The sequence below is a fragment of the Physella acuta genome, unplaced genomic scaffold, assembly GCF_028476545.2.
Source record: "Physella acuta isolate Inbredline_101_S28 unplaced genomic scaffold, ASM2847654v3 ptg000151l, whole genome shotgun sequence".
In the NCBI taxonomy this organism is placed as follows: domain Eukaryota; kingdom Metazoa; phylum Mollusca; class Gastropoda; family Physidae; genus Physella; species Physella acuta.
The window spans coordinates 420,652-443,488 of NW_026731670.1; the positions used below are offsets into that span (position 1 = coordinate 420,652).

Sequence of the window (22,837 nt, forward strand, 5' to 3'; positions counted from 1 at the left end):
TGGATGAAGACATAAATTTAACACAAGAGCTGGCTTCCCTACATAGAATATATGGCACTTTTACCGGAGAGAATATAGATAGTTCAAAGACATGTTAAAAGATAGAAACACAGAATCGCAAGATTTACCATATTTCACAGCAGTAAGATGGCTAATTTGCGAGAAATTTTTCTGAGCAGAATTTTAAGTTAAGGAAATAGGTGGCTTCTTTGAAAGTAAAGGCAAGCCACAAGCTGATGTACTTACTGTCTGATGAAGAGTGGGTATAGAAATTGGCTTCTGCTGCAAACGTAACTAGTCATTTAAATTTTCTGAACCTAAAACTACAAGAGATGGAAATATAGTTTCTGATCTGTACACCCACCTAAAGACTTTCAGATCCAAACTTGTCATGTCTTTGGAACAAGTACAAGCCAACAACTTACGCACTCTCAGTAGTGCAAGGTCTTTAGGCTGAAGCAACCACTGAGTTCTCCACGTCATTTGCATACGAGATCATCAAAGACTTCAAGCTGCAGTTTCAGTAGCGGTTTTTTTACTTGGATTCAAAGACAGAAAAATAGTGAGACTGTTTCAGAACATCAGAAGCAAATGTGGCCAGTTGCAAAGGTGAACTGCAGCTGGAGGTCACAAGAGACACGTTCAAAGAAGGTCGAGTGGGTTTTTATAAGTTTTTGCAAAAGGAAGATTTTCCTAATATTAAAACTTTTGCATCAAAGTAACTTTCAAATTTTGGAACAAGTAACCTGTGTGAACAAATATTTTCAAGATTGAAATACGTGAAGAACAATTTGACAGCAAACTTGGACCTCGAGTGTGATTTTGTGTATATTTCTATATAAATTATATTTCATTAAGAGGGGGGGGGGGGGAACGGTACACGTTTTTTCGGGGGGGGGGGGGGCACTGCCACCCCTAAGATCTAAGGTGACATCTGGCAAACAATTAGCAGCTAAGCCTTTCCAGGAGCCACGTCACTTGCCACGTATAGGCCACGCAGTAAAGTAGACGCCACATCTAGATATCGGCCCAGCAGTTATTACAAACAGTACTTAGCAACTTGAAAATAAAAATGTTGCCTGCTTCATAACTTGAGAATTCTGGGTGCGGATAGGTAAGTTTAGTGTATTTTAGTCTACGAGATAAATAGCCCGTTTAGGAAGGATACAATTGGCACTAGGTTGATAGTGTTGTCTTTCTCTTTAAAAAAAAAACCAAAAACAAACTATCACCACCTCAACTTCAAATTTAACCGTAAACGAAAAATGTAATTGGAAACAGATTTCCGACCAGAATCGACATTTTTACCGGAATTAAGTTTGATCTACGCGAGTTACTGCATATTGATACTAAACATAGTGAAAGTCATATCCCTAAACCTTGCATCTAATTTCAAACACGACATAAGTCGCCTTAAGGGGGAGGGGGGTTCTGCCCTGCGCAACCCCCCCCCCCCCTCCCCACACACACCCTAAAGGACGTCTACCGTCCTATTCAAGGAAATATAATTTTTATAAAAACATATTTTTACCAGTGTCCGCCCCCTTCCAAAAAATTTAGTCCAACCTCACCCAACCTCACCCGGATTACTTTCAATTTTTGTTTTCCTCTGATAAACGGAACTCGTACTTTGATCTGTTTCTAAAGTACCAATAACTCATACCGCTTACGTTGGCGTTACACATTTTCAACATAGGTAAACAATCCTTTACTATTCATTCTTTCAAATGTGTGCGTGATTCCAGACGAACGAAAGTATTACTTTCTGCGTTTCTTCTTTTTTTCTGAAAACAGATTACTTCAACAGGAAAGATTTGTATGCAAAATTCACATAGATCTAAACTCGATAATATAAAAAAAAAACTTTCGCTGCGTTAAATTTTTAATAACTTTTTCAAAACTAGTTTTTCCTATACATTATACGCAGATAACTTACGTATTTTTGAATTCTTTGTTTGATTATACGATTATTTTCTAATTAATTGATAAAATGTAGGAGACATTTTAAACTCTTGAGATGAAAGTATCGTGTTTTTATCTGTAAACTCTGCCGCCGTTATTTTATTATATTAAGTCAAGTACTTGTCATAGCTTGTTTGAATAGAGTCTAGTATCAGAACTTTCGGGTTTGTTATCTGGTTCTATATAATTCGATAAAAATCTTCACCGTTCCCCATTAAATGGGTTCTCACTAACCGTCCTTGTTTACTCTAGTATACTAAATATGAATCATAGAGCGGGTATTGTTTTGTTTCCTAATATAGACCTACGTCTATGTATATAAATATGTGTATGTGTACGTGTGTACGTGTGTACGTGTGTACGTGTGTACGTGTGTACGTGTGTACGTGTGTACGTGTACGTTTACGTGTACGTGTACGTGTACGTGTACGTGTACGTGTACGTGTACGTGTACGTGTACGTGTACGTGTACGTGTACGTGTACGTGTACGTGTACGTGTACGTGTACGTGTACCTGTACGTGTACGTGTACGTGTACGTGTACGTGTACGTGTACGTGTACGTGTACGTGTACGTGTGTGTGTTTGTGTGTTTGTGTGTTTGTGTGTGTGTTTGTGTGTTTGTGTGTTTGTGTGTGTGTGTGTGCATGTGTGTGCGCGTGCGCGTGTGCGTGTCCGTGTGCGTGTCCGTGTCTTTGCCGATGCCGATGCATACGCAAACGCAAATGTATATGTTTACGCAAATATACATACATACGCCATTCGACAAAAAAGTACTTTGGATTAAGATGAAGCCACTTTGACAATTTTACTAATCTACACATCATTCTATCAAGCAATTTTTTATATTACCAAATACGATTGCGTAAGAGTGTGTATGTAACTGATGGCATGTACGTAAATAGAGGATGGTGGCTGATATAAACTGTAGCTGTAGATTTGATTATTCTTATGTTAGTTAGCCTTATATCAATACGCAAAATTTTTCTTTAAAACACTATAAGTAGCTGGTTAAGGACGATAACCACTCCTCTCCTTCCCCCCCCCCCTCAGTTAAAGTAAACTCTCTTAGTTTTCTCCCCTACGTTTAAAATAGTTTCAAACTAAATTATCTGCCCCTAATAGTCGTCACTTAACCCGGCTCTGCATGTAAACATTTAGCGTGAACCACAGCTCACCAGACCATGTAGGGGTGGGGGTGGTAGGGATCGCGCTTACAGCTTGTTTTCTAGCGTCTCCCAGAAGAGAATTATATATATAGATGATTTTTAATTTGCAGTGTTTCTTCTAGACTTTTGTCTAAGAGGGGGGGGGGGGAATGTAATTTTCGGTGGGGGGGGGGGGGGGGGGGGATCACTGTTAAAAGTATATATTTTCTATATAAATTCCATTTCACTCGGCGGTGGAGGGGGCGGTAGACTTTCTTTGAGAAGAAATGCCCGGAGGAACCTCTTTTCATATGTTTAATGGGCTACTTTCTATTTCTATTAAAAGTTGTGTTATGTGGGTGAAATAAAATTTATATATATATATATATATATATTTTATATATATATATTTAATATATTTTTTCACGGAATTGTTTCATTGACATAAATATATTTATGACAATATATATATATATATATATATAATATATATATATATATATATATATATATATATATATATATATATATATATATATATATATATATATATATATATATATATATATATATATATATATATATATATATATATATATATATATATATATATATATATATATATATTTATATATATTTATATATAAGTATATATAGTCCTAGGCACTATACGTTTTTTTTCTTTTTAGTTCAAGACGTAGTCCAAATCATTTTTAAGTCTTTATGAAATACGATGTAAAATTATTTTTTAAATATTTTTAATTAGTGATATAATATTATTAATCTGTCTAAATAATTAAAGGGGACAACGTGGGATAGCGAGCTGTTAGTAGAGCAAGTTAGTAGATTCGAAAACGTAATGATAACATTAACAAATAACAGACACTTATAATTGCATATACGTTTCATTTTGTTTTCTGTAATGGTATTGTTTTCGGTATCAAAGTAATTAAATACTACAAGGAAGTGGATTTTATATATATATATATATATATATATATATATATATATATATATATATATATATATATATATATATATATATATATATATATATATATATGGATACCATAGAAAATACCAAGCTGTAAGTGCGCCTACTACCCCCACCCGCACATGGTCTGGTGAGCTGTGGTTCACGCTAAATGTTTATAATTGTAGAGCCGGATTTAGTGACGGCTATTGGGGACAGATAATTTAGTTTTAAACGATTTTAAACTAAGGGGAGAAAACTAAGAGGAGGCTGCTTTCAATAGGGGGTATGGTAGGGCTTGGGGGAAAGGAGGGGGGGGGTATCGTCCTTTACGACCTACAGTTTTAAATCAAATATTTTAAGTGGCAGCATTGGTACTCTCGAATTCACAAATTATGAATTACTGAAAAGTAGAAAATAAAACAAATAAATAGCGGCGTATGATACGCACACACACACATACACACACATTGTGTACACTGAAATGTTCATATAATTAGTTCTTCGTTGCTCACATTGTATTAATAGTAAAAAAAAAATTAAAAATAATTTCACACATTTTATTTAAATAGTAAACATAATTGAAAAAATGAATCGTATTAATATATGTGTAATTAACAGTGATAAAAAATATTAATAACTATACAAATATTGTTGAAAATGTCTGGTATAAAGTTAATGGTTTAATTTAAATAATTTTTTACATGAACAAGATTATTGATCTCGCTGATAATTTAATTACTGAGGTCTGTGTTTATTCACTAATTGAACAGATGCTGTTTAAACTTTTTTTTTTAATTTTTTACTTGTTAAGTAAATTTGTCGGTATTTTTTTATATTACAATTTTCAAAATCAAGTTATTATCCTCAATTTTTTTTATTGCTCATAACCTCTCAATCAAAAGGTATTTTGTTTTTCACCTATTAAGGACAGAAACCACACACGTTTTCGAAAGTTTATATTTATTTCAAATCTATACTAAACTATTTCAGACCGTAATTATTTTACATAATACTTTGTTTATTTAAGTATGGAATTGGATAATAAATTATAAAATACAGAAAATGAGATTTTCAGAAGTTATGCTAGAAATTTGTCTGATCTGACATTTTTAAAACATGCTTATGATTTCAAAGTTATGTAATTTGTCTGTTTATTTAAACAGAAATCAAATTGTGGAACTAATTGAAAAATGTGTGCAACCATTATATTTTGACACGTCCATAAAACGTCATAACATATTCAATTATGTAAGTAATTAATGTAAGTCAATTTAAATCAGTGGTAACACCTGGCAAACAATTAGCAGCCAAGCCTAACCCGAAGCCACTTCACTTGCCACGTATAGGCCACGCAGAGTCTTGTAAACGCCACATATACATTTCCATCCAATATTTATTACAAACAGTGCTCAACAACTCCAAATACAAAATATTCGTTGCATCAGAAGATAAGTGTTCTTGGTACGGATAGGTAAGTTAAGCGTATTATAGAATATATTATTAAATTAAAGCTCATGTAAGAACATATCTCTCTCACTCTCTTTCTCTATCTCTCTCAACATTTTTCCTAAACTATTAGATCAGCATCTTTAGCAACTTGTGTAGAACTTAAAGATTCGAACTTTCGTTGAGAAAAAAAATGATAATACAAAATGGGTCATCTACAAAGTATTTAACAATGGAATTAAAATTAAAGTCATATTCCTACGTGGAAACACACCTTTAATTTATGCAACCTGAGCAATCATTTTTCAACAGAACTTTCGAGAGAAACAAACAACTATCACGGCAAATACAACGACGTCATATTAAAGGAATTAGACAATATTTAAAACGAAACAAAGTAAATAAACGGTTTAAATGAAAGAAATAATTGATTGCAGAATTTTAAAAAAATAGAATAAAAATGTAAATGTTAAGAATAATACATAATTCTAATTACGTTATTAATAATTGAGCAACAACCACAAAGTCCTAACTTATTTGTCTCATATTTAAAAAAAAAATCAGTTTGCGTTTAATTTAGTTGCTATTTTGCTCCTATTTTGATTATATGTCCGTCTCCGTATTAAATTTGTGGATCCAGTTAAAATACCGGTTAAGAAGTTTTAGTTTCGATTAAAATTTGTTTAGGCTTAATATTCCGTTTCTCCATTAACTTACGTTTGCAATTAGATGTCTGATTCCTATTAAAATACAGGTTTAATTTATCAACATTTACGTTTTGTAATACAGATAAGAATCTAGTTTTAGGGTAGGTTCCGTTTCATCTTAAATTTCGTAAGTGTTAACGAGTTGGGTCCGGTAACTGTTTAAAATTTAGTTTCCGGTTAAATTTCCGTCCCCATATAAAGTTCCGTTTTAGATAAAAATTTCGTCTTCAATTACATTTTATATACTGGCTAAATTTTCATTTCCGATTACATTTCAGTATTTGTTTTAAAAGAAGTTTCCCGAAACAGTTTAAGTGAAGGTTAGCGATCATATTCTGTTAAGAATTGCGGTTACGGTTAAAGTTCTATTTTCGGTTTTGTTATCCGGATTGGAATAAATTTCCAATTTGAATACAATTTTAATTACATGCCCCAATCATCTGCATTTATTTGCCGTATGACTTTCGTTGAATGTTATTTTTGTTACTACTGGGCAAGAAGACTATAACAGTGAAATATTGGTGGATCGTATCTTGGGAGTGTGTGTGTGAGATTGCATCAGGGAGACGGTGGCTGTGCGCATGCGCGTAAGGAAGAGGGGAACAAGGAGAAAAAGGAGGCAAGAAGATGGCGTAGCTTGGTTGAACATGCGGCCTGTGTGAAAACGAAATAAATATGGAAACTGTAAAAGAAGGCTTGTCTTTTGAGTTCGTATGTGTGATATATAAAAGGTAGGAGAAAGGCCTGTGACAAGTTTATATCGTGAACCCAGTCACACAAAAGGCTTGTGACAAAGACTTAAATTTTTGTTTAAACACTTTTTCTGAGAAGCTCTACTTAAGTGTTTTTATGATTTAGGGCGTCGTGTAACGACAATGAAACTACAAGTGTTGTTGGTTTCTTATCTGACTACTTTAAATTGCTTGTCGTGTGTGGATGGCAGAGATGACGAGACCAGCACTAATCTTCAAAGCAGATCATCTGAGGGAGTAAATCTTGCCTGTCGTTATAATTATATATTATTTATTAAATCTTAAACTCTTCTATATTAGGTTCACATGTAATTTGGATACACACACACACACACACACACATATATATATATATATATATATATATATATATATATATATATATATATATATATATATATATATATATATATATATATATATTACTTATTACCTATTTTACTTTCTCGCATACAAATAATAGAGGAAGAAGAGTAGAAGTGTGAAATATCGCAATCGAGATTTTCTCGAAAAAACGTAGTGTTTTAATTTAGTCTGTCGGCCTGAATGCCAATCCGAGTGCTTAGTGTCTCTTTGTCTTTATGAAAACAAGATAACTTGATAAACGTGTCAGTTATGTTAACAAAATGTCATCTATGGGTATTATATTTAATTTGTAGCTCTATATTTATTTTCTGTATTATCTTTTGAATGTTTTCCGGTAACAGGAAATATTCTAAATTAATATCATCGATTCAAAAAGCCAAGAAATTTTGTATCGTTTGTTCAAGTTGACGAAATTCGAAGTAAAATTAAAGTAATTACATTTTAATTAATTTTAATAAAATTTTTACCAAATTGTAAACGATTTCCGCTAGCCGAAAGTGTATTTTACTCTATTCACTTTTGAAGACTGTACTTTTTATTATGTATTCTAAAATAATTATAAATTGAGTACCGTTTCAGCTAGGTGTGCGAATTTATAAAGAAATAGGTAAACAAGTCTATTCTATTGATTCTTTCAAATGTGTATTTACTTTCAGTGACAGAAATTTCTTCTTTCTCTTATTTCCATTTCTGATGAAAGATTTTTTCTACAAAAACGTTTTTTTTTTTCAAATAATTCACTTTTATCTAACCTCGATAATATAAAGTTTTGCTAAATTAGATGTGTTTTTTACTTTGTGAAATATTTACACAGTTAAGAATTGCAATTTTTTAAAATCTGAGGCCATTGTGATAATATATATATATATATATATATATATATATATATATATATATATATATATATATATATATATTAAGATTATTTTTTTACAGTATCCATTACCTTATGTTGGAGCAATTAAGTTTCCAATGTATTCAGGAAAAGAGATAGTTATTGAAGGAGTTATCCAAAACCAAGCTTCATAGTTAGTTGAAAAATATTTTTACGAATTGAATCGAAATTTATAACTCTTTTCTTTTTTAGCAATTATGTTGAACTAGCCTTCCTTGAAAGGTCATGTACTGGCTAATAATGTATCTACAAAAGACCGTGACTTGTCTGTTTATTAAGCATCATATACGCAGCATCGCTCTGTTTTAGGAAATACACTAAACACAATCAACCAAAACTAAAACACACAATCAAACTCAAACTCAGTGAAAAAACAAACGAAAAGAAAACGAAACGCAAAAATTAACGCAAACGCAAACATAATCGTAAACACGCACTGAAACACAAACACAAACCCAGACACAAATTAAATACAACACAAAGCATAAACACAAAAAGGATAAAAAAAAAACAGCAAAGAAGAAACGCAAACAAAAATACAATTTAAAAAAAACAATTCAAACACGATGGGAAATTAACGCAAACATAAATACAAACGCATACGGAAATGCAAACACAAACGCAAACACAAAAACTAACGCAAACACATAAGCGAAAAAAATCAAACACAAACAAAAGCACAGACGACAACATCAAAACAAACTAAAAAAGCAATTTATTTATGTATTTATTTCTATTAATTTTTTATGTAACTGATAAAAAATGATCTAATTTGCATACGTTTTTGAAACAAAATAGAACATTTTGCAAAGGTAATATTTTTAGTTTAGCTTTGTTCTTTGCACCATAGGTCAATGAAAAATAATGTTGTAAAATGAAATAGTAGTTTGACATTAATCAAAAAATATGTTTTTAATCAATAAATGTCGATGAAGTTGGTTTTTTTAACTAAAAGCATGTCATACAAGCATGTCCGTCCGCCCGACACATAAGCGCAGATTATCTTTATAAATTAAATATAAATAAAGATTAACTCAGCATTACACGTCTTTTTTTTAGAGGAAAAAAATCTATAAAGTTGGTGCGTTTCAGTTTTTTAATGTCAATGAATATCGATTGCAAATAAATTCCAGCCTAAAGAAAAAAAAAGAACAGTAATTATTATGAAGGAGAAGTAAAGTACAATTTGAATTTAATTAAATTTTGTATATACCACAGCTTCTCAGTGAAACTCTGCAATTCTGATATGTGTGACTACAACTTGCCTTTCATAATGTTAATTGACTTCGTTGAAAACAAGCGGGTGATGTCATCCTATTATGATTTCCCCACTGAAGGAATAGAAAATACAGGAAACTTACCTTTCAAACATGGACAGCAATTTAGAATCGATTTAAAAATTACAAATGAACTTTTTACGGTAATTACACGCATATATATATATATATATATATATATATATATATATATATATATATATATATATATATATATATATATATATATATATATATATGGTGACAGGACAAATGATCTGCGGACATATGGTCTCAGAAAAAATATCTCACGGACAAATGATCTCAAGACAAATGATCTCAGGACAAAAGATCTCAAGGTAAAAATGATCCCACGGACAAAAGATACCAGGACAAAATGTATCGGTACAAATGATACTATGGACAAAACCATATTGACAGTCTATAAAAAAAAGTTTAAATCAACTAAAATCATCGTACATCCTATTAAAATTTTGCTCTAAGATATTTTGTCTGTGATATTTTGTCTGAGATCATTTGTCCATGATATCATTTGTCCTAACATATTTTGTCCTGATATCTTTTGTCCTTGAGATAATTTGTCCTGAGATATATATATATATATATATATATAATATAATATATATAAGGTTCAATTCTGTATGTTTTTATGTTTGTCGTAGATTACATAGGAATAAAAAAAAACCCGATTCTTCCATTGTGTCAAGTGTTAAATGTCTAAAGTACTCATCGTCTAAATTTATGAGTTAAAAAATTAATATTGAAAGTCTTTAAAAACAGTTTTCGTTTTGCAGACTTAGAATAATAATTTTCAATATGAATATTACATTGAATTAAATAAAAATGTATCAACGTTTATATTATTTGCATTTATTCCTTTGGCGCTCATTACGTCCCCTAATTAGGAAACCACAGTTACTTCTCCTTAAAAAACATTCCATGGGGGTGGGGGGGGGGAGAATTTACTTTTTATTACTTTGTTTTAGTGTTAGGAAAAAAAGTAATTAAATGATTAGCGGAGAATTATTAAATGCAATGTTGTTTGTATTTTTAATACTGCCTTTTATTTATTTCATACACTGATTCTTTTTTTACTCAATGACATTTGACATAAAAAAGACATTTTTATTAGAGAACGGAAATTTAAATTTCAACATGTTATTATTTGTGGGTTTTTTTGCGCATTCTTTTTTGTCTGTTTTTTTTTTTGCGCACGAAGAGGAATTCGTTTTGGTCGGTCGCACTAGAAAGCTCTTTTTTAGATACCTGCATCTAATTGCAAGAAGATATACCATTTGGTACAATACTAGCTGTCCCGGATTGTGTTGTGTTTGTGTTTGTGTTGTGTGTGTGTTGTGTTTGTGTTGTGTTTGTGTTGTGTTTGTGTTGTGTTTGTGTTGTGTTTGTGTTGTGTTTGTGTTGTGTTTGTGTTGTGTTTGTGTTGTGTTTGTGTTGTGTTTGTGTTGTGTTTGTGTTGTGTTTGTGTTGTGTTTGTGTTGTGTTTGTGTTGTGTTTGTGTTGTGTTTGTGTTTTTTTTGTGTTGTGTTTGTGTTGTGTTTGTGTTGTGTTTGTGTTGTGTTTGTGTTGTGTTTGTGTTGTGTTTGTGCTGTGTTTGTGTTGTGTTTTTTTTTGTGTTTCTAACATATCATGTCTCAGGTTTGGGTTGACGGAAAATTGACTGACTCTTTCAAAAATGAAATGCCTTTGGAAGTTATTATGTACGTGCAGGTCGACGGGCAAGCAGAGGTTAACTGGATTCTATTCTCAGTAAGTTTTCAATGTGCAATATGATGAAAAAAAATTGACTTGCCCTGTCGCAAATACGTTTTATATTTTATTTATGTCATTTACTACAACACACAACGTACACAAGCATTAGCAATGTATTATATCCAGGAATTAAATATATTTTTTATTTTTTATATACTCTTTAACACACGCTGTGTCTTTTATGCACTACTACAACTTTCATCGGAGCACCGTGAAACTTAGCGAAAAAGCTTAGAATACTCCTAGAGAGGTGTATTCGTAAAAAAAAATTCAAATTTGTAGGGGTGCACCGATAAATATGGTCCAAGCTCAGGCATTGTTTATATTTAAATAACTCAGTTTTAGAAAAAAAAAAATTACACGTCTAAGAATGTAAGATTAGTGAAACTCTTCTTATATATTTCGTCAGAGTTTTTTCTATCCGCGCGGGGACGGGCAAGCTAGTATTAAATATAATTTATAATTATTTTGTAAAGCTCATAAATATATCTATTTTTGTTTGTTTTGTTATTAACTATGATTAATGTTATTAAAAAACATTTTTTTTTCAGAAAATGAACCCCGTAAGTGTGTAGGCCTACGCAATCCATATTTTAGAATTTAATTTTAGTTTTAGCATAGATGAATGATTCTCATTTTAATATAAGAAAAACAATTTTTATAACAATTTCAATATGCTTTGAAAAAAGAATTTGCGAAGTAACTCACAGAATGTATACATTTAAAATAATCAGTATTAAGTTTTTAAAAAAAACAATTTTTTTTTCTAAATTTAAGGCCAGTATGGAAAAAATTGAAAGACGCCATGGCGGTGAAAAAATTGTAATCTATGGATATCCAACTAACGATAATTACGGGTTTGTATAAATACATAATTAACCTTTTGGTTCAGTAGTAAATATTTTTTAATTAAATCCCTCAAGTATTTACATTTTATACTTTTCCTAGCATTGGGCATGTGATTTATTTAAAATCTGAGGATTACAAAAAATGCAAAACCAAAGATTATGAAAAGTATGTTGGACGAAAATGTTTCACATTTAAAACTTTTTTTTGAAATTTTAATCAACAAGTAATGTATAGTTATAATAAAATAAAATAGAGAGTACTTTTTAAATTGTCAATAACTATAATTTCAAATTATTGCCATTTATATGATAAAGATTTGTTTGATTTGTTTGTTTAAAGTAAACTATTTTTTCAGGTTTAGCATTAACATTAAATGCATGGAGGATGGTAGTGGAAATAATGTTTTCCACCTAGACTCAAGATTTATTCACGGGGTTGATATTAGACAAACTGTCATTGACCATTATCAAAACGGAAAATGGGTTAACTATGTTAGAAATGACTATTTTGACTTCGAAGTTAAAACGATGTTCATCTTATAGTTATAGTAAACTTTTTTTCAGATTTTCATTTAACATTAAATGCGTACAAGATGGAAGTAAAAATATTGTCGCCCACCTAAACCCAAGGTTTACCACTAGAGAAACTGTTATTGACTATATGCAAAAAGGAGAATGGACTATCTATGCTAACTATGACTATTTCGACTTCAAAATTAGAGAGCAGTTTATCGTTCAGTTTTTAACAAGTCCAGGTTCAACTTTGGTAATTTTACCATTTTTATTTTTTTTAATTTAGATACCACAGATAAAACAAATATTTTTATTTAACAAGTTTCATCGTGATTAATAAATCCATATGTTAATATTTGTTAACCTTCAGACAAAAAAGTATATAGCCACTAATAGCAGTTCTTGTGGCCATGGAAACCACGAGGTGTGAAAACTAACACATTTTCAAAACTCTATAACTGTTCTCAAAAGCGATTTTTTATATCTGACAACATATTTACAAATTTCTCAAAATAATCTATACATTTATACGTTTTGACATTGTGATAGCATTTATTTATTTTTAATACACATTTTTCGTAGAACTAAGAACAAAAATTAGGGGTTGTGCTATATAAATATCAATATTTCTTAGAGCATTGCAGTAAACTTAACTTACAAAGTTTTGAAGATTGGAATAAAAAGGTGAATGCATTTAAAAGTTTCAGTCTGTTACGACAAAGGTTTCCTGAGCATTAGCGATTTGATTTTTGCGTAAAATTACATAGTTGAGAAAACTTGAAAAGAATGTTGGAAATGGCACTGTACGGTTCCTCTTACAGGAAACAATAAAAGACATCTTGTTTAATGTGGAAGATTCATTGGAATAATAAAATAAATATTGATTTTAGTTTTAAGTTTCAGAATTTTTTTTATATAAACAGAAATGATGTATACAGGATTAATGACTATTATAATTATACATTAAATATTGTATTCTCCAAGTACTATTCGAAGAACAACTATTAACTGACTAGATTAAGTTCTGTTTGTTAGCTGGTCTTCTCACTTCTTTACAATGTCTATCACTTCTTAAGTTTTCCTGTGTTCAGTGCTTGGCGCTAGAGACTCCGCCCCCTTCCCCCCATTGATATTAATGATGCGTGAGGGATAAAAGAGCCGTGAATTACAAATGATCATTCAACCGTGAATAACATTTCCGTGTAGTTAGGATCAAGTATTACGTTAATGCTTATCAGCGATCCATTTCGTATTTACATGATTGTTTGTAAACCCTACACGCAACATAATGCTTACACATTAACACATGTGTCGTTTTCAGTACGGTGTAAAGTCTAATGTACCCGTTCAACCCTAACACAAAATGATGTAACGCGATTATAAACAGGGCGATGGTTGACTATCAAACAGAAGAATAGGGGATGGGCTTTCGTTCATTTTTCAAACTTACTGGCGTTATCTCAACGTTTCTGAAATATGGTCTTAAAATAGTTGCATCTTATGAGTGTCAAAGGTAAAAGAAATGAAAACCAATTGAAAAATGTCAATTTTACAATATTATCAGACCTACTATATATATTTTGCCCTTAGATTTTTGTCATGTTATATTTTGTTCTGTGATCTTATGTTAGTTAGATCATTTATTTCTTTGTTGTAATTCGATATTTCTAAGCCGCATTACCAAAAAGTGTAACCTAATTTTAATCTCTCGTATACAAATTTAGAGTAATCCTACATAAATCGAAGTCGGTATTTTCATAAGATACGATTTTTTACACCTCACTGAGTCAGAAAAATTTAGTTTTGCAAGTTTTTCCTTATGCCGGTGTGTCTGTCAGTCAGCGAGTCTTTTTTCTGTGTGTCTGTGAACACGAATTCATACATGTGCGTTCAATTTGTGTACAAATTTTTTCCACTGTTCTAGCAATGTATCATAAAAATGAATTTTTAAAAAATTCTAAAGCCCTGTTGCGCAGAAAATGCCGTGCTCATTATTGTTATATAAGAATATTCGAGAAAGATTATGATAGATTAATCCTGGTTTATTTTAAGTTCGTAATGATAAAACTAAATTTCTGTGAGTTATCAACTGAAATGCCAGGTTAGGTAGGTTCGATCTATAAAAGTTTCTTAATAAAAACGTGTAGAAAAAATTATTTAAAAAGAAAAAATGATAACGATTTGAAAACGAATTTCTTCAGATTAAAATAAACTCAAAATTCGAAAAGAGGTTGGATCACAAAATGGACTGCTATGATCATTTGGATGTTCATGGAGACGTGAGAGTGGAGAAAATATTGATGACATAAACCGACAACAGATCTTTACACTTGCACATATGATGCATTGTATTTTATGTAATAGTATTACTTGTAGAAATACTAAAAATAATTGTACACATTTTATTTAAATAGTAAACATAATTACAAAAACAATCTTATATTGAAAAATGTATTATTGCCTATTTGATGTAATCCAATTTTTGATTACTAATTGACCAGGTGCAATTTCAACTTTTTTTTTAATTGGTAAGGACAATTGTCGATACTCTTTTGAATTTCAATTTTAAAAATCAAATTTATTTAAAAATTAAATTTATTAACCTTGTTTTTAAAATTGTATATGATAGTTTGTCATAAAGTTCTGAATCAATTGATTTTGTGTTTATTACTTAATTTCAGCAAAAAAAATGTGTTTCTCGATGCTTTGATCTGTGTTAGATCATGCAAATAGGTGCGAATGAATGTTGGTGCGGGCGTAAATTGAACGAGTGAAAGTGTAACTCGGTACACGTGAATGTGACGTTTAGGTGTAGGATCGTTGTTGCCGGGGAAGAAGCTTAAAGAAGTCTTGTTCTTGTTGTCTTAGGGTGAGATCATGTTTGTAGTCAAGTCTCAATATCGTCCGTCCAAATCGTAATATGTATTATTATGGTGCTATAAATAATGAACTTAAATAATGATGTCGTCGTACTTATTCAAACTCTAGTGTAAATACAGAATTGGTTAGAGAGGAATTGAATGATAGTATAATAACTCTCACTGCATAACTGCTGGTTACATAGTCCCCAGTTATAACACTTGAAGGTATTTACAATAAACATAAGGATATTATCTGATTGAATATTGAATAATTTTTACTAGTATTAAATGCAAAAATCCAAATGAATCACGAAACAATTCGTTTTTTTGGTTAAGGTGCCAAATTGCACAATTGTTAAAGGTTAATTATAGTTAAGGTAGTTGAAAACAATTTGCTTTCTTGATGAGGTCATTTGCTCTTAGTGCTTTACACCTTCCAGCCATAGGCCAGAGACAGTGTTTGCAGGTTTACATAGTAATACATTCAGAGAAAGACCACTTTAAAATCATGGCAAAGCATATACATTTTAAGACATTGCTGTTTTAATCTTTTTTTTTTCGTTTTGTGAGGATGTAGTATTTATTTGTACTTTATTTATTTGTACAAAATTTATTTGTTTTCATTTTAGGATTTTAATGTTTATCAATACAAAAAAAAACCAAACAAATATTCATTGTTCAACCTACTATTTAATTTTAAATGTGTTATTGTGTTCAGATTTTTGACCAAGCATCTGAAGCCCCCTCCCCTCCCCGAAGAAAGTCTACCGCTCCCTTCCCCGCGAACGAAATTAAATGTATATAGAAAACTTATACTTTTACAAGTGTCCACCATCCTGGAAAATTTAGCCCGCCCCTCCAGAAATTATCAAGTGCCCCTACGGAGAAAAAAGGCTGGAAGAAACACTGATTGTGTTATGGTTTTTCGTGATGTGTTTCAATTTTTAAAGATTTCCTGTTTAAATTGTTAAATTTAATTGTTAAAACTACAATAAACCTTAAACACAAGTCAGAAACCTCTGCAGATGCGTTTGTCTCAAAGGCCAGAGCAGGACCTGGACGAGACGGCTCGTACTAATTAAAGTCTATAGTTATTACTATAATTAATCATGCGTTAAACGTATCAATATAGTTTCTCGCGTAAAATCATTGCCAATTCTGTTTAATTATCAATATAAGAAATCTCTCGATTTTGATGAAAGACAACTGATGCTGGGTATTCCTGAAAAAAAAAATAAAGCGTGGGTGACCTCCCGTAGTTATTAATCTTGTACTAATTCATTTCGATAACTCACTACAGCCGGAATATTGAGACAAAATACACTTGCACAAGCTTTTCATTTTAGAAATGCAAGTAAGGGTTGTGACTACTACATCAATTGCGTTGAAATTTGATTTGCACTTTATTCTATTGTCTATACATAATATACATTTGTTTCCATGAAAAGAGTTATTTTGTGAGCTTAATTATCAAAGCATTGTTTAAAAAAAAATCTGGCATTTATCCCCCTGCATAACCTCTACTGAATGTATGTTTTATTCTCAGGCAAAAAAGGAAACATTGATTATGATGAAAGGCTAAGAATTTTTTGTTTCATTGTGTTACTTTTCGTGTAACAATACATCAACGATTGACCCAGACATGTTATAATTTTCGTAGCCGTTCAATAATGGACTTTCATAGTTACTTAATGTGTTAAAACATTGACACAAACATATATATATATATATATATATATATATATATATATATATATATATATATATATATATATATATATATATATATATATATATATAAACTAGGCATGCTGCCCAGCTTCGCTTAGGCTTTCGAAAACATTGAGAATTTGAATGCTTAATTAACTTTATTTACGGAATTATGTTCTGAATGAGATTTTTACTTAAACAATGTGTTACTATATTGCTTTTGGCACATTCAAAGCATATGTCGAAGGAAATTTCGTTTCATAAATTTTTAATGGCCCAAACACATATTGTTACTTATAAGTACCGTCAGTAATCTAGGACATTTTTTTTCAAAATTTTTTTTTTACAAAACAGGAACAAACGATACAATTTATTAACTAATAACATGGCAATCATTATAACACTCATTTTTTGTAATTTTCACACATAAATACAGCACAAACGTATATTTTGAGTACGATTTTTACTGGATTTTCTATCGGAACACATCTTAGACCTCAAACACAACAAAAGTAGTCGACATGTCATGCTCCCTCAATCTTGTCTGTGGTCTTTCTGGTGTAGCAACGGTTGCCGGAATGAATATGCTTTTGCTGGAAGCTTCCAATAACTAGTACAATGAGCCGCATAAACAAACAAAAGCCTAGTCATTCAGCACACAACTACTAGTAATACTAGTATAATTGTAGCCTACTAGAATGTTATGACAAGTCTACACTACAGTGCAAAGTTCATAAATAGGAGTGAGCTCAATGTGTTTAGGATAGCCGTAGTGGATTACTCTTTTCTGTTTACTGATTAAAATTTACCTTATAGATCTATACTATATGCAGAAGTATGGACTATTACTAATCTACAGGTATACATTATGTAAATGCTAGTTGTTGTAGGCAAGACAGTTTATTGCAATAAATATAACTAACAAATTAAATCTTACAACTAGAACTAGGCTTTGGTATACAAATGAAGTATACTAAACCTTGTAAACGAGCCTGCAACTGATACCTTTATTCTTGTAATATTTTACTACTAGAAATTAACATGTAATTACAATATTTCTTAGGTAAACCATATGCTAATCTTCTTATAAATGTGTAAATATCCTTTTTTGAGTACATTTCGATAATTAATTATCAAGACAATATTTATGTAACTCCAACTATCAAATCTGCCATTTTCGAAAAATCCTAAAAAAACATGACCGTGTGCCCTGACGGTACTTATAAGTCCACTTGTAAACATCGATCTAATACAAAGACAATTTGATGAAAATTGTATATTTAGAAGTTAAACGCGTTTGCCTGACTATTGAAGGTGCCTATAAAAATATTTGGGGTTGAAAACTTGAAAAATAAGGTAAAACAAAGGGAAATCAGGAACGTGTGTGAGAAATGTACAGAAAAATTGAGAACTACCGATATAGCAAGACATTGAAAAAGCGCCACACCATTAATTAAAAAAAAAACATTGATACCTCCGACTACCGGCGACTCAGGGGAGACAATACTATGAAATACATCAATAATTTTTAAAATTAGTATTAAATAAAAAAAATACAGGCACTTAATTAAAGTGGTACTTATAAGTACCGTCAGTAGATAAAGAGTTAATTCGCCCGAGGGTCGGTCTACGACCTCAGGAGTTATGAAGAGGTTCCTACGTGGACATTTATTTTTCGATTTATAGCTCATATAAGGCGCCGGTCAGTCGAGGTCAGTTTTGACCTTCTCATCGTAGACTTTTCGGCCAACCGGCCCCGTGTTCTGTCGCCCAAGGCAAGATCCTGCCAAATTTGAAGCTCCTGCGGCGCCGGAAAGTGCCCTGTCGGGCACCCGATAACTTTGCTTTATATATTATAGAGATTAGCAAATTGCATAGATAAACAAATATTTCAATAAAGTAAGTAAGGCCTGAAATACTTTAGTATTGAAATGTATTATTTGAACAGATTCTATATTTAGGTAGGGTCTATATCTGTGTAAGTCTAGTTTTTTCCGTAGATCTAGATCATCTAGATCTAGATCTAGAATCTCTAGATCTAGAATCCTAATAGCATTTTTTTCTTTGTTTAGCCCGAGCAAAATTGTATTGTATAAATTTTATAGCGTACGTAGATCTAAATCAAATTTGAATGAAATAGTTCATTTCTTTATATTCCAAAACACGGCAAATGACGTCATTAGTTAATGTATAAACATTAGTGACGTCACTGTTTTATGCATTCTTTTTACAACTATAAACGCTTTTCCTGTTGCATAATTAAAACTGTTTCTCTACATTCGAATACGCCTTTATTTTTTATTTTTCTTCTTTAAATAAAATTGTGGCTATACATTTAAAACATCTAACATATTATTTTCAACAAAAGTCCGTATAAAGGTATCCATATATCGCTGCCGATTTTGACGTGATATCCGGCGAATATATTTTGCGGGCAGACAGAGAGAGAGAGTAAGAGAGAAGTGCGCACATGGTCTATTATATATTATGATACATATATATATCAATCACAAACCGTCTATCTCAAAAAAATCAATTTTTCTTACATAAATCATAAGCCAATTTGATTCCCCTGAAAATATTCTAGAAATCTGTTGTATGATTATCGAGATATAATCATTTAAACAAATCGCCTATTATTTCTAGCGCTAAAAATCTCGGCGCGATACGAATATCGCTATATTTGTAAGTACACTTTTCAGTGGCGTAGGCAGGAAAGGGGGGCGGGGTTAGGACCCAAGGATCCATCTGTAAAAAAACAATTACCTTCATAATACCATAAAAATAAAATAATAAAACAGAGGTCATCAAAATCATAACAGCCAGGACCTGCCCATACAGCTAAGTCGAGAAGATTTACGAGAAACAAACACATTCACATATCTGTGGTCAATAAGAACGGGGGAGCAGACGAGGAAATAAAATGTATCTAATAAAGATAGGCTACAGTCGTTAGACAAACACATGCTAACGACATATAGGGCCTACTTAAAATAAGATGGCCAGACAAAATATCAAAGACATGTAACAAATTTCAAAACAACAGCCAATAGATAAGGATATCAAGGCCCGTAAATGGAGATGGATCGGACACACGTTAAGAAGAGAAAAAGAACATATTTTAAAACATGCTATGGACAAGAATCCCCAGGGAAAAAGGAAAGTGGGCCGGCCAAAGAAAACATGGAAAAAAACGATAGAGGAAGAGGCTGAGACCGCTGGGTTCACTTGCGCACAGATTAAGGGAGCAGCCCAAAAACCGAGGATATGTGTAGTTGCAGCCCGTTGCTTCCCATGGGCCACAAATGAACGCTGATTATGAATACCACTGTTACTTGTTGAAATCTATTTTGAATCAGTATCTATATATATAATTCTCTTCTGGGAGCCGTTAGAAAACAAGCTGCAAGCGCCTACTTACAGTCCCCTCTCTTTCTCTCTATCACTAACACTACCACCCCCACCCCACCCCCACATGGTCTGGTGAGTTGTGGTCACGCTATTTTTAAATGTTTACAAATCGTAGAGCCGGGTTTAGTGACGGCTATTAGGAGCAGATAATTTAGTTTGAAACGATTTTAAACTTAGAGGAGGTAACTAAGAGGATGCTGCTTTCACGTGGGGGGAAGGGGGGGGTTTAGTGTTTTAAAGCAAATATTTTCAGTGGCAGCATTGGTACTGTCGAATTCACAAATTATGAATTACTGAAAAGTAGAAAACACAACAACAACTAAATAGCGGCGTATGATACACCGCGGGTCGGCTCGTATATGTATATTTGTACATGTATATTTAGAACAGTCATCTAAAAACTGACGCTATGTTCACTCTGAGTTGGTTATTCCCCCCGCCCCCCACCTCACCACCACAATTGTCACACCTATGTATACGCTGGGTAGGATAATTCACCTAAAGTGGCTGGATAGTGGTAAATGAAGTTGAACCTCCACCCCGACCCCCAACCCATCCCGAACTGATCTGTTAAGAACATTTGGGAAAACGCGTGATGATGTACCAAAGTACCATGCCGCCAGAATCATAACTTTTGAAACAGACAAAACTCAGTAAATATTGTTTTTTTCAATTACGAGTAAAGAGGTGTATGATCTATACAGTGATCTAACCAATACCATATCATTTGTACACAAAAACAGTAGCTAATTAAAAAAAACGAATGTTCGGAACTTGCAAGACCAATAATTTAGTTATATGTAAGCTATTATTCAGAATGTTCCACTTATAAAAATTAGTTTTGCTATCAGATAGAAAAGTTTGATTTTATACGAACTCTGATTTAAACACGTTTCATAATGCTGTAATATTTTAGCATTTATGATGACAATATATTTCATTCTGATTTTAGACAACATATTTTTGTAAAAACAAATAGTGTTAAGCTACTGAATTACATACTAAAGTAATTATTAATCTGTTTAAATTTGTAGAAATATATAAAGTTATATTAAAAGAGTGATTATTTCCCCTAGTTCCCTTTTAATTAATTTATTTTCTAGGAATCATTATGTCAAATTGTTTTTTACGTGGATTACAAAACAGATTGTGTTGCGTTGATTGTTTTTGGATGCATTGTGTGTATATTTTTGTTTGTTTAGAGTGATGAATATTTATTAAGTTTCCCTTTCAAACCTGACGGTCTATGGGGCAAGTGAAGTAGAGTTCACTTGTTTCTGTGACCTCGGCATATGAAGAGATAGTGTGGTCAGCACTATGCCCAGCCGCTTTTACTTTCCCTAACGTGAGTTAGGTACCCATCAGAGTTGGGTGGACTCAGGGACTTGAACCCGGATTAGAGCTCTCTACCGCTAGACCACTCCGCCCCATATATAATGCTGGGAAAAAATTGCCAATGATGTAAACATGTAAATTATAGACAAAACAATGCTACATCAAGCTGTATTAATAATCGACTATACATAAACAGCGTTAGTATTAAATGTGAACCTTTTAAACCTTTTACTTGGGTAGGGGGGGGATAACACGTGTAAAATTTATAGAGAATAAAAAAGGGGGAGTGACACCATCAGTTACCTAGCGACGCCACTGAAAATTGAGATGACTATTCCGTTTAATAAATAAAATGCATGCTTGAAAGATTACCACATTATAAATTGGGCTTAGTAGTTAGCATGCTAAAGTGATAAGTGTTAAATGTTTAGATTTCAGATCAACATTGAAATTATCAAATCACATGATCTGAAATTGTATTTACAGATAGTACCATACATTAGAGCGAGGAAGCTGAGTAAACTTAACTGGCAACATCAAGCCCTCAAGCAACAAAATAATTTCATTTCTATAGCCATAAAAATATTCCAGTTTGAATTACCAACAAACGATTAGTTTTATCTTTTAAGATACCAGTCTCCCTCAGCAGACCAGTCTCTCTCAAAAGACCACTCTTACCATACACAAGATAGTCCTATCTCAAAACAACACTCTTACAATACAAGAGATCAACTGGGTCAGGGGGGGGGATAATTACACTTGGGTTATGTTCTAAGCGTAAGTGAGCTAAAATGTAATTATACTTGACCTGAAGGTGGGATAATTAAAGGGGGTTATTGTTATAATGCGAGCTCTTGGACA

At 32.0% G+C, this 22,837-nt stretch overlaps 2 protein-coding genes across 2 annotated transcripts; both read left to right on the forward strand.

The window, feature by feature from the left end:
* Positions 1 to 5,429: 5,429 nt before the first annotated feature.
* Positions 5,430 to 11,873, forward strand: LOC131935661 (uncharacterized). The gene is made up of 5 exons (XM_059292179.1): positions 5,430 to 5,556; positions 7,097 to 7,227; positions 9,470 to 9,671; positions 11,185 to 11,295; positions 11,850 to 11,873. Exons 2-5 carry the CDS (start codon positions 7,175 to 7,177, stop codon positions 11,871 to 11,873), a joined length of 390 nt encoding a protein of 129 aa, XP_059148162.1. The 5' UTR covers positions 5,430 to 5,556; positions 7,097 to 7,174.
* A 196-nt stretch (positions 11,874 to 12,069) lies between these two features.
* Positions 12,070 to 15,565, forward strand: LOC131935674 (uncharacterized). Its single transcript, XM_059292192.1, has 3 exons — positions 12,070 to 12,155; positions 12,711 to 12,912; positions 14,861 to 15,565. Exons 1-3 carry the CDS (start codon positions 12,082 to 12,084, stop codon positions 14,966 to 14,968), a joined length of 384 nt encoding a protein of 127 aa, XP_059148175.1. The 5' UTR covers positions 12,070 to 12,081; the 3' UTR covers positions 14,969 to 15,565.
* The last annotated feature ends 7,272 nt before the right edge of the window (positions 15,566 to 22,837 follow it).

What these genes read in the sequence shown, in the direction of transcription:
- LOC131935661 (XM_059292179.1), top strand. Translation starts at nt 7,175, where the DNA reads ATGGCAGAGATGACGAGACCAGCACTAATCTTCAAAGCAGATCATCTG. An exon ending in AAAGCAGATCATCTGAGGGA is followed by an intron (nt 7,228 to 9,469) that starts GTAAATCTTGCC and finishes TATATACCACAG; the next exon opens with CTTCTCAGTGAAACTCTGCA. An exon ending in TTAACTGGATTCTATTCTCA is followed by an intron (nt 11,296 to 11,849) that starts GTAAGTTTTCAA and finishes TTTTTTTTTCAG; the next exon opens with AAAATGAACCCCGTAAGTGT.
- LOC131935674 (XM_059292192.1), top strand. Translation starts at nt 12,082, where the DNA reads ATGGAAAAAATTGAAAGACGCCATGGCGGTGAAAAAATTGTAATCTAT. An exon ending in CCAACTAACGATAATTACGG is followed by an intron (nt 12,156 to 12,710) that starts GTTTGTATAAAT and finishes ACTTTTTTTCAG; the next exon opens with ATTTTCATTTAACATTAAAT. An exon ending in CAAGTCCAGGTTCAACTTTG is followed by an intron (nt 12,913 to 14,860) that starts GTAATTTTACCA and finishes GAATTTCTTCAG; the next exon opens with ATTAAAATAAACTCAAAATT.